At 36.2% G+C, this 12,619-nt stretch overlaps 1 protein-coding gene across 3 annotated transcripts in view; it reads right to left on the bottom strand.

Moving 5' to 3' along the window:
* Positions 1 to 11,564, bottom strand: part of LOC143378503 (monocarboxylate transporter 12-like) — a 38,499-nt gene extending 26,935 nt beyond the window's left edge. The window contains exons 1-2 of one of the 3 annotated variants that reach the window (XM_076830305.1): positions 11,219 to 11,564; positions 801 to 1,229 (exon numbers count right to left, since the gene is read on the bottom strand). In XM_076830305.1, coding sequence (XP_076686420.1) covers positions 801 to 884 — 84 coding nt within the window. In that variant the 5' untranslated portion in view covers positions 885 to 1,229; positions 11,219 to 11,564. Of the gene's footprint in view, positions 1 to 800; positions 1,268 to 11,218 lie in introns of those variants that run through there. The other 2 variants (XM_076830307.1, XM_076830306.1) reach the window with 2 other exon arrangements.
* Between the last annotated feature and the right edge of the window lie 1,055 nt (positions 11,565 to 12,619).

Raw genomic sequence — 12,619 nt, 5'->3', positions numbered from 1 at the left:
AAAAACCCACCCCCATAGATCTACAAACTAATAGTTTAATTTCGCGATACAACCAAGCTGCTAACAAAATAAATATTCGCCACGTGAGTATTTAAATAAGCACTGGTACAATTTTTTAAATTAACATAGAGATTCCGGAAAAGTCAGAAAATCATTGTTATTACGCCAGGCAACGAGTAACATCCTTTACGATTATATATAGAGTGATACTTCAGAGCGAATAGTGGCCCCGAATTTTGAAACCGCAAATTCCTTAGACAAACGTAATCAGGGAAATAACATGTCTGTTCCTAGATCGTTCCAAGCTTCGAATACATAAAAGACGAGTAGTTTGCACACCTGTGTTTATCCAAATTTCGTCTTGCACCATGCGATGAGTTTTATTAGCGTGGACGTGAGTTATAGTTTTATTAGCACAGATTCGAGATATAGCTTCATTAGCACGAAGTATATCTTGCATGAATACGTGTCAACAATTGTAATTTTTACAAGGCCATTAATATTTCGCGGGCGAATTACCATAGTCGAAAGTACGTGGTTTAAAACTTAGCACAAGCTTCTATGGTATCGCAACAATAATACAATTTGCAACTGTTATAGCAGACTGAAATAGCAGAAAGGTTTCGAAATGACGAGGACGCAGGATTAGAGAAGCTGTTCAATAATAAAAATAAAAATAACGCAAGAGGATCCTGAGAGGAGGGAGCAAAGATGCAAATTGACAGGGTATTAGCAGCTTAAATGTGAAGTAAGCAGGTGCATGCAAGAATAGAGACAAGGAATTGTAAGTGAATTGTTACCGTGATTAAGCTGCTGCCGAGGCAAACGAACCACCCCCAACCACCGTCGGGGGCTTTCTTCTTAACGTCTTCGCGATTCGTCATTTTTCCTTCGCACTGTTCTCCCACATATGATCGGGTTTAATCGACGGCTCTCCGGGAGTTTTGGAACGATCGTGCGAAACGTGTCGAAAAGTGTGGTGCCCGCAATTGTATTTGGTAATCACATGTTACGAGGTATAGTTTAATCACTGCCGCTTTATTCACTGCTTAATGATCCGATACGCAGTCCAGAAAGACCGGTTAGAAGTTTCCCTCACTTCTGGCTTCGGTTGTGACTGACGAAGCACTGTCACTCAATGGCAAACCAATTCGTTCTTCGTTCGCCCCTCTTTGTTCCGTCGTCTCGTGGAAAAATACGTATTACATTGTGATGTGGGACTTGCGATGCTGAAAGAATTGTACCTTCGTTTTAGAATACCACGAAATGGGAATACATTTTTATGAAAATGTGTTTCCTTTGCTCTTAACGAATGTACATATCGTTGATAGGTCTATGGATACGAACACATTGGTGCTCTGTAGTTCGTGCCTACCCAAGGAGGACAAATGGTAATTGTTCCTTCAATAAAGCTGATTCTGATTTTTTTTTTTTATAATGTATAGGTGCTTCACTGATACTTTATGTCCCTTAACTTTTAGGAATAATTTAATGGATTAGCTTTAACGAGCACTGGGATAAATTAGGTTTTATGGGGGAATGTAAAAAATTAATTAATCTACGTAATTAAAATTTTAAAATGATCGTGATTGTTTTATGGTTTTAAATGTTTTTTTTCTATGCTAATTGTTATTAAGTAAAACCGAGGAAGTACTTGCAACTGTACAATATTTATTATAGATGATTGTAAATAGTTATTTACTAGCGTTTTCAACATTATGTGCTTTTTGTATTTTTGTATACAATAAAATAAGGAAGAAGTTTTATATTTTATAATCATAGCGACTTCGTGTGTGTGACTTTGTTTATAGATAAACTGATAGACTGGAATCTAATCTAATTGTCCAGTGATTAGATAGAGGGCTAATGAAAAGCAGACTCTCTAGAAATCCTAGAACATTAAGTGGTCAAACACCTGAAGATTTGAAGAAATAATTCTACGCTTCAAAGATTCCGTGTAATTTCAAATTTCTCCGTGCGAGATTAATTTCCAAGTGGTATTCTGGTAGATACCTATTTACATTCGTCGCAATCTTATCTGCATAATATAATGTGCGGAGGGCAGGAATATGTGATTCCATGTGAAAAAAAAAACGTTACTCATTATCATAATTCAAAACAGAATGACTGCGTGAAGAAGGAAAATATGTGCATCATGTTTTTGTTCATCAAAACTGTTTAACTGAGGATCTACGTATTTTTTTTTTGTATTTTCATATTTCGCGGAAGTAATTGGTGTTTTATTTTTATTCTCGTATAATTATAAATAACAAAACTGGCAATGATACATTAAGAGACAGTGAATGCGATCTAGTGTTTGAAATGGAGTAAATATATTTTTGAGGATTGTATTTTAAGGGGAGGTTCCGGTCCAAAAACCGATTTCTTTGTTTCCTTTTTCGAATGTTTAACCTTTCAGGAATACGTGTTTAAAAGAATTTTTTTAGATTTGTAAAATTCCCGAAGTTATAGGCATTTGTGTTTTTTTCAAAACAGTATTCTTAATATTGATTGATTCAACTAAAAAAATTTTTATTTTGAGGAATACACTTCTGTGTAGTGGATGAACCACTAACATTTTAAAAAATTGGAAATTTGTAATTTTCAAAGGCCTTGAAAGGACGAAAAATATAGGGAAGAAGTGATTTCAAACTTCAAGTATCGTTTTTATCTAAAAAAATGTAGCTTTTTGTAATTTTTATTGTTTAGTCCACGAGCGAGTTTCACGCCCTTTAATAATCTGGCATTGCTTTTTATTTCGGACAAATGGTTTAGGTGCTACAGGTTCCACTGATGTGGATGAGTTTTTGGACACCTCGAATTTAACGACTCCCCAGTGCTGTCTGCAATGATTAATTATAAAACAAAAAATGTATTTCTATAGTTTAAGACATCCCTAATACAATGCAACAAGCCCCATTAAATTATATGTAGTAGTTTTCCTTTAATTAATTCCTAAAGATCACCTATTTTTATGGGCCCTAGCCCGAAAAGCCCCTTAAGGGGAAACGTTTACAAAATAGCGTAAAATAAAGTCTAATTTCTTGTACATATTTTAAAGGACATTTTTCGTTTTGCTTTTGGATGACACCCCGAGGAGAAATTTTTAGCATCGCAAACTCCTTATGTGACGACCCTGCTTTGTTCAGCAGCAGCTACTTACGCGGCGAACTTTTTTTTAAATTCTTTAAATTATAAGCTTTCAAGTGCATATTACGATTTTTGATTAACAAAATTACTTATAGGAAAAAAATCATTAAAAGTCCCCTCTTTTTACGGTCCTAGGTGTATGTAACCCTTTAAATCGATTGCGAAAGTATGTACATACACCGCAGGTCAAAAGTTGGAATCACTTTGTGAATATAACGGGTGTAGGGATTCTCTCGTTGAACAAATAAAATTAAGTAACTTTCTCACGTTATAAGATACTAAAATTTACTAAAACAGAGAACATTGTAATCGTTGAAAGTATTAGCTTCGCATGGGCGAAAATTTTTTATACGAAATTCTTTAATGAAATTCAGCAAGTGATTTCAAAATACGTTAGTAATTTGTCCCTAAAAGGGGTTCCATTTATTAGAATATATACGTGCATATACTGTAAACAATTAACCCTCTAATGCATAAATTTTGAATTCAGTTGGAAAAATAAGACTAGTCTAATTCGGGGATGAAAAGACCGAATCCGATGTCTGTTTTCAATTTGGAGGTCGTCTGGGCTCCCCAGGGCAGCTTTCTGTGTCACTGCCTTAAGGCGGGATCATGTAGCAAGTACAAAAAATCTAGTTTATTTTAATAAAATAAATACTTTATTTTTAATGAAAAACTTTGAAAAATTTTCAAAGAAATATAAATTTATGATATAATAGAGATATATTTTATTGCGTATTGTGAAATTTAACAAAGCACAGAAGAAGCACGAGAAGCCATCGCGAGCCGGCCTAAGGTCGGTATCAGATATACACGGTGAGTTCATTTTAGCGAGCAGCGATCTGGGAGAAATCAGCCACCACCATCTGACGATCGTGGATTTGTCAATTGGAGTTGCATGGTCCCCGAAGAGTATGGTGAAGTAACGGCAAAGCTGCTCGGCTCCGCCTGAACGTGTTATTTATTCTGAGCGTAATAGTTGTGTGCCTTACAAAGCTATGCGTAAACCAGTATGAAATAAAAATATCGAGAAAGAATCAATCTGCTGAATAAAACTCCTGAATTTTTTCGGAGCTTACGCACACCTATTCTGTTGTGTGTATTTCTACGCTAAGAACTCGGGGTGTCCTACACGTCAGGAGCTTGGCGCTATCCCCACCACTTCTGATTCACTCTTGTTCTGCGAAGACGAGAGCGTGATGGAACGAGAGCGAGTCAGGAAACGTGGAGAAAAGGAGCACCGAGGCAGGTAAGCGGTATGGTGGGAGAATACCCCTCGCGAAACGCACCGGCCAATATATCTGATACCGACCTATATTCATGACTTCTTTATGTACATACCATTCTATATACAGATTAATTTTATTTTACCACCATAATGCATAGCATATGTCCCTTCTTCTTGTTCAAGGATACTGTAGTTAAAATTTGTTAATAATTTTTTCAGTACTTTTTGAGATTTTTGTGAGCATACAAACAAAGGCTGTGGCTTTATTATAATAGTAAGATATGATATATGTGTGTATATAGGTACCAAATTTCGTGAACAAAGAGCGAAAAGGTGCACAAGTAAAATTTTCACGCAGCAATTATTAGGGTGATAAACTAACACCCTGACTAACTTAGGATGATCCACTAACATGATACCGCCTTAAGGCGGCTACCGGCCAAGCCTCGCTTCACAGGTGTAAATTATTTTGTGCTTTCAAATCTTTATTCCATTCGATACATCACTACACAAACTACTTACCAATAATTTTCTTTTAGCTGTACGGTGTCGGGAAGTATTTTATTCGATTTTTTTACTTTCACAAATAATATTCGCAGCATGCTTAGCTCAAAAATGCACTTCAAACTAGATTTCTATCAAATCGAAACGTCAGATTGACATGTTTCTTAGACTAATATGTGCGGCGTGGCAATACTTTTAAGGCTGGCAACTGAGAATTCTGAAAAAAAATTATAGACGCCCAACTCCTGGATTAAACAGGTGCCCGCCTTAAGGCAGGCGTATGCACTAGAGGGTTAATGTCACTACATTCTGTGGAAATAAAATATCTATTAAATACTACGTCCTTGTCTAAAAACTGGGTTTCCAATATAACTGTAAATATAGTTTGATTCCTAGATTAACCGAATCTTTAATAATCTGCTACTCAGAGAAGTTTAGGGAACGTGTAAAATATTCTGATGCAGTGCAATAAAATAAATTATACCAACTGTAACGTTGGCATTTATTGAAAGTACTTCTATATTTTTAATGTTACAAAGAACGAGTCGCAAAATGAGAAGGTGACGAGTAAACAACGAATATAGAAGTCAGGTGATATAGATACACATTACGTGCGCATATGTAGTATGTTAATGTCAACGTTGTACAATGAACGACTAACATGGTGCAGGTGGTGTAAATGGCTGATTAATATGCCCGAGGTCGAAGAATCGAATCTCGTTTACGATTGTAAATAATTTAATTGAATATATTGCACGTATCAAAGGCCGTCTGTCTCTTCCTACATGTATCTTCAATTTTTTTGCAACTTTGCTGCAACTTTCGGTATTACATAAGATATTAGATATCTTATGCGCAGTGTGCAGACATATTTATATAGCATATTAAAGATCTTATTTTTAATAGCTGGCATGAAAAGTTGGCGTTACGAAAAGTAGCACGTTTCATTGTTCTTACGAAAAATAGCACGTTTCAGTTTGCCACGTCAAGAAACACATTTGAGGCCGTGAGAGCAGAACGGACTAACCCACATTTTTTTCGAAATTGAGTTAGTAGCCATAACGTATTCGAATAGGCTTTACTAATCATATAAAATAGGAAAAAATAATGCTTTTTTTAATGTGGGTTTTTTAATGGGTTCCTTCTTAAATGACAAGGAGTATGTACATACAGTCACTCACAGTTAAAATCGTACACGTCGTTGTAAAATTTGTAAAAATAGAATATTGGTAATTAGGGTGACTGTACCTAGTGTTCCTTCTCGAGAATGCTTTGTCGACAATTTCTCGAGAAATTTTATAATTGCTTATCTCTTATTTCTCGAGAAATACTACAATTTCTCCAGAATACTTTCGTTTATAAAAAAAATAATATCACAGTTCCAACAACTTACGAAGCATTATTCAGTATTTAGAAAAAACGTAACGCGTTCGATAAAGGTTCATATGGAAAATATTTGCATATTTTTGCATTTCCCTTTCAAATGTTAAACTGAATCACTGCGAATGTGGCAGAAATAATTACAACACAGTATTCGTAACAGAAATAGAAACAGAATATAAGAAAAATGAAAGAGTGCATGTACCAGAATAGGTGCTGAAACCCATATTGTCAGATTACGAGGCTTCGACCCCCAGCCACTGGGTTATCGTCTCATTTAAAATCAGTCTGAGGTCATAAACATTTAGCGTTGCAGCGAGCGAAACACAGTTTTGTTGTTAAATATTTTATAAATTATTGTTCGTTTACGCGAAGGTTCTTACACGTGTCGAATATTTTCCACTCCTTTATCTACTTATAAAGCTTCATTACAGTGAATGCATCATACCTCGCGTGGTCCACTGGCGAGCGTCGCGCGCAGTAGACTGTCACGTATCAGTGAAAGTATTTTTAGAGGGAAATCATTTTTACTTTTTAATTAATCGCTTAGGTTCAGCTAATATCAAGAATAAGGGCAACGTAAACGTTGCGGCACGCTACTGGGTGTTAAACACAGTTGGTGCTTATTAGTGATCATACACAAGGGTGTTCTTCTCCCCTTTGCAGGTGTAAAGTAAGCTCTGATACGAAGCTCGAATGCAATAAGAGTAAGGTGAATGTCCCAAATTCTGCTTATTTAAGAGGTTACTCGTCATAAAGAAGGTGTAAAAAATTTATTTGTGATTAAAATTCGCAGAGTATATAGCAAGTCAATAAACTATTCAAGGACGATATTTCAAGATGTTTAACTATTAGTAATTCGTAGTTAAATACAATGCTCTAAATGTCCGTATTTCTGCTCACGAAAAATAGCGATGTCCGTATTTCTACTCACCATTTGTACCAATTTCTGCTCACATAATATGTTGCCTTTTCAGGTTAAAATAATTTACATCTTTTATGGAGCTGTTTTATAACACAACAGTAAAGCATAAGACAATGATAAACAAAAAATAAATTGCCTACGAATAGAAATAGAGGTTACATCACACATTGAATTGTGAGGTTGTGTTACTAAAATTTGGTGAGTAGACATGTGGACATGGCGGTGATTCACTTGACTCTAAACCTGCTCACCTATTTCCTACTTAAAAAATTAAAAATAGTAAAAAAAATCTAAATCCAAAGCACAATACGGTATTTGTTTTTGTCATTAAATAAGAATTTTTACTGCAAAAACTATTTTCTGCCCAATTATCGAATATCAATAGTGACGATGTTCCTTAGCACAACCAGCTAGAACACGATTGAAAAATCATGAGTCTCTCGTTTTAAAAATTTTTCGTTGCTTATGCTGCACTTTGATTAGCCCCAACCTCGTGCAACGCTCGCGTAAATGTTCAAATAATTTAGAATTATTTTGTTGCAACTATAGTGCAACGGTAACGCTTATAATAATAAGAAAAATACGAAATGAGCAGAAATAGGGACATGAGCAGAAATGGGGACATTTACCTTAGTATGAAAACACATTCTAGATTTTTAGTAAAGAAGGTAATTTAAATATATTTACAGAAAGTTTGCCATAAAGATAATACTTCTCACTAAGATTAAGATGTATACGTCAACTTTTACGGCTGTAACTTTGGAAAATAATGAATAAAGACGTGGAATATGGTGCAATTCTGTTATTTATGAAAATACTAAAATACCCTAATAATTTCTAAAAAATTAAACGACCTTTAAAACTTACAATCATCTATAAACATTACATTCTTAACTGCATTATAATCATTTCAAATCAACGTAATTGCTTGCAAGCACGATTCCACTACATACACTGCGTTCCATATAAGAGCGTACCGACGCCCCTACCGATTTGCGATCGATCTGCGCAGCTCCCACGGATCTGACACACGATTGGTCGTAGCACTTTCGCGATTGGTCGTAGCACTTTCCCTGCCGGTTTACTATCAATCCAACAGTGTATCCCTGCGCGAAACGAGTACGCTCTAATGTGGAACGCAGTGTACACATAAATATAAAGTAGAACGATTAAAGTAGGGTAAACTCGGGTAAGTTCGTGGTACAGGTTACTCCGTGATACTTATTCATTTATCTGTAACTCTAAATTGTCTGACTCAATTTAGATGGAGCAAACACTACCAGACAGCGTTGATCTTCTGGTTTATGTTGTGGTACAATAATTAGTCAATTGAAGTTAGTATGATAGAGTGAGAGAGCATTTTGTTCCAGCAGCGCATTATTCGTGAAATTTTTCTGGCTAGTTGTGGACGATCGCTTGACTATGTATTATATGTGCTTTAGAAGATAAATGGAAAGTTCAAACTGCAGGTAAGTGATGGTAAAACGACACTTTAACGACTTTTAAGGCACGTCTACACGACGACACTTTTGTGTCTAGATCAAGTGTATACGACACTCAACAAAATTTTCGGAAGATTGGAAAGTGCTTAAGCAGTCCGCGACAGTGAATCTGACTTATCGTCGCGGGAGTTGCAGGTAGAGGTAAATTGGAGACACTGCAACTAGCTCTAGCTAAAGTGTCGTCGTGTATACGCACCTTTACTCTTGAAATTATCATACAATAAGGCATCAGTGTTATTTTTGCTTATGAAAAGTGACTAAATTCTTATATCTCTTGTGCCTGAAACTGCGTTTCTGATTGCGCTTCTTGAGAAATTTTGATGGTCATTACCAGAAACAATGTTTCCTTATGTCTCAGACATCTAACGACCATGAAACGATTGATTATGCACAAAATAATAATAATATAAAATAATATGAAATAATGTAAAATAATGTAAAATAATGTAAAATAATATAAAATAATATAAAATAATTTAAAATAATGTAAAATAATGTAAACTAATGTAAAGTAATGTAAAATAATGTAAAGTAATGCAAAGTAATGCAAAGTCATGCAAAGTGATGCAAAGTAATGCAAAGTAATGCAAAGTAAGGCAAAGTAATGCAAAGTAATGCAAAGTATTGCAAAGTAATGCAAAGTAATGCAAAGTAATGCAAAATAATGCAAAGTAATGCAAAGTAATGCAAAGTAATGCAAAGTAATGCAAAGTATTGCAAAGTAATGCAAAGTAATGCAAAGTAATGCAAAGTAATGCAAAGTAATGCAAAGTAATGCAAAGTAATGCAAAGTATTGCAAAGTAATGCAAAGTAATGCAAAGTAATGCAAAGTAATGCGAAGTAATGCAAAGTAATGCAAAGTAATGCAAAGTAATGCAAAGTAATGCAAAGTAATGCAAAGTAATGCAAAGTAATGCAAAGTAATGCAAAGTAATGCAAAGTAATGCAAAGTAATGCAAAGTAATGCAAAGTAATGCAAAGTAATGCAAAGTAATGCAAAGTAATGCAAAGTAATGCAAAGTAATGCAAAGTAATGCAAAGTAATGCAAAGTAATGCAAAGTAATGCAAAGCAATGCAAAGCAATGCAAAGCAATGCAAAGTAATGCAAAGTAATGCAAAGTATTGCAAAGTAATGCAAAGTAATGCAAAGTAATGCAAAGTAATGCAAAGTAATGCAAAGTAATGCAAAGTAATGCAAAGTAATGCAAAGTAATGCAAAGTAATGCAAAGTATTGCAAAGTAATGCAAAGTAATGCAAAGTAATGCAAAGTAATGCAAAGTAATGCAAAGTAATGCAAAGTGATGCAAAGTGATGCAAAGTGATGCAAAGTGATGCAAAGTGATGCAAAGTAATGCAAAGTAAGGCAAAGTAATGCAAAGTAATGCAAAGTAATGCAAAGTATTGCAAAGTAATGCAAAGTAATGCAAAGTAATGCAAAGTAATGCAAAGTAATGCAAAGTAATGCAAAGTAATGCAAAGTAATGCAAAGTAATGCAAAGTAATGCAAAGTAATGCAAAGTAATGCAAAGTAATGCAAAGTAATGCAAAGTAATGCAAAGTAATGCAAAGTATTGCAAAGTAATGCAAAGTAATGCAAAGTAATGCAAAGTAATGCAAAGTAATGCAAAGTAATGCAAAGTAATGCAAAGTAATGCAAAGTAATGCAAAGTAATGCAAAGTAATGCAAAGTAATGCAAAGTAATGCAAAGTAATGCAAAGTAATGCAAAGTAATGCAAAGTAATGCAAAGTAATGCAAAGTAATGCAAAGTAATGCAAAGTAATGCAAAGTAATGCAAAGTAATGCAAAGTAATGCAAAGTAATGCAAAGTAATGCAAAGCAATGCAAAGTAATGCAAAGTGATGCAAAGTGATGCAAAGTAATGCAAAGTAATGCAAAGTAATGCAAAGTAATGCAAAGTAATGCAAAGTAATGCAAAGTAATGCAAAGTAATGCAAAGTAATGCAAAGTAATGCAAAGTAATGCAAAGTAATGCAAAGTAATGCAAAGTAATGCAAAGTAATGCAAAGTAATGCAAAGTAATGCAAAGTAAGTGGCAAGTAATGCAAAGTAATGCAAAGTAATGCAAAGTAATGCAAAGTAATGCAAAGCAATGTAAAGTAATGTAAAATAATGTAAAATCTTTTAAAATAATGTAAAATAATATAAAAAAAGTAGCTGATGGCCATATCACGGGCTAGCGAGAACTATCACAGTGTTACCAGAGTACTATCACGGACTAACCAGAGCTATCCAGAGCGGAGTAACCAGAGTATGTAATGACAACTTAATTTTGTATATTTTCAATTAAACATACTTAGTAAATTTCTGTTAACCAATTATTTGTTTCTCCGATGTCTGACCTATCTATTATATCCTAGACTCACTTTCAGAATATGAAAATATAATCAATTAATAGACAGATTCCAAAACTATCACGGACCTACCCGAGTTTCCCCATAGTATTTCTGACTACTTTAAAAAAAAAACGATCCGAATAATTAGCAGCAATGAATATGTCACTCACGAGGTATGTTAACTCAAAAGAAGTTACTTCCCCTGCACATATATGCGCTCCAAATCGATCGTCCAAATTCAACCGCGAATGAAACTGGGAACAGTATACTCGCACCGACAGTTAAGGTACCAACCAAGCGCACAAGCCTGCTTCCAATCCATAGGCAGACTCCACTTTGAAAGTGCATAAGCACACCCACAGCCGCTCGATATTTCATTATCAGCGGCGTGGTTATCGTGCCGCGGGGTTCCGTTGAAAACATTACCAAGATTCGTCAGGAACAAATTAATCACAGTTCGATGTCCCTTCGAAATGATCACACTCTCCGCACTATCGGCGAACCCTTTCCTATCCCTTCCCCTTGGAAACTCTTCACTCCCAGGGAGACGGATCGGCGAGAGCCGTGGACCGACCACGGGCCCCGCATGCCAGGCAACGAAATGACGCCGCCGGATCGTGGCCCCGTCCCTTTTCTGTATTATCGTCTGCTTCGCGAAGAAAACGGCGGACGATTGTTAGGCCACGAGGAGGAAAGAAAGCGCGAAGAGGAGACACGAGAGATTAGCGATATCTCGTCACTGGTTCGACCGCAATCGCCACTGTCGCGCGTTGATTCCGCGGCGTTTCGCGGCGAGAGCGGGCACGGCCGGTTTAAGGCGGGTTCTCGTGCGACGATTCCTTTACCCGGGACGCGGCTTAATTTACTATGCCCCGTCGCGGAACGAAAAGTCCCACCACCTCGCGCCTAATTGCCGTCAACGTTTCGTGCGCCTTTGTGTGACAGTGAACGCGACATCGCCCGGAGCGAGCCAATTCTCGCCCAGTGTTGATGAGAATTCGTCAAGGGAAGGAAATATGCGCACGCACATCAACGTCGTCGGCAAAGCTTGATGCTGACATTCCTGCCAATGCCGAAGTGCGCTAAAGTATTTTTTTCGACTCGATGGAAACACGGTTTGTAACGGTCGTTCTCTCCGCCGGGAATTTAGATCACCAGCTGAATTGATTAAGCCTGAAATAAAGAGGTCCTGATGCATGTGTATGGAGATACATTCGTTGCTGTATGCACGGATAACAATGACACAGTTTTTTTGTTATTTTCGCGGCGGTTCTTGTTTTCCCTTTTATCTCGTTGGTTGTTTTTGTGCACGGGACAATAAAAGAGCAGTGGGAGGAAAAGTTACGTTACTCTCTTTTCCCTTTGTTCGCTTCGGTACAAGCGTTAAGGGTATTTCGGGGCTCGGTGTCGAAATCGTTGGATTACGAAATTCATTTAGGATCTGAATCGAAGCTGGCTTTCAGTTACATCAGCGTAACAATTTCAGATTAAATAATTGCATAGCAGATTCTGTTATCATCTTCACTGTTGACATTATTGTTGCTATCGGTGATAATCTAATTTCTGTATTT

This window comes from Andrena cerasifolii, chromosome 2 (genome assembly GCF_050908995.1).
Source record: "Andrena cerasifolii isolate SP2316 chromosome 2, iyAndCera1_principal, whole genome shotgun sequence".
NCBI lineage: Eukaryota > Metazoa > Arthropoda > Insecta > Hymenoptera > Andrenidae > Andrena > Andrena cerasifolii.
The sequence above is the reverse complement of the archived record's forward strand: the minus strand, read 5'-3'. Positions and strand labels throughout refer to the sequence as shown.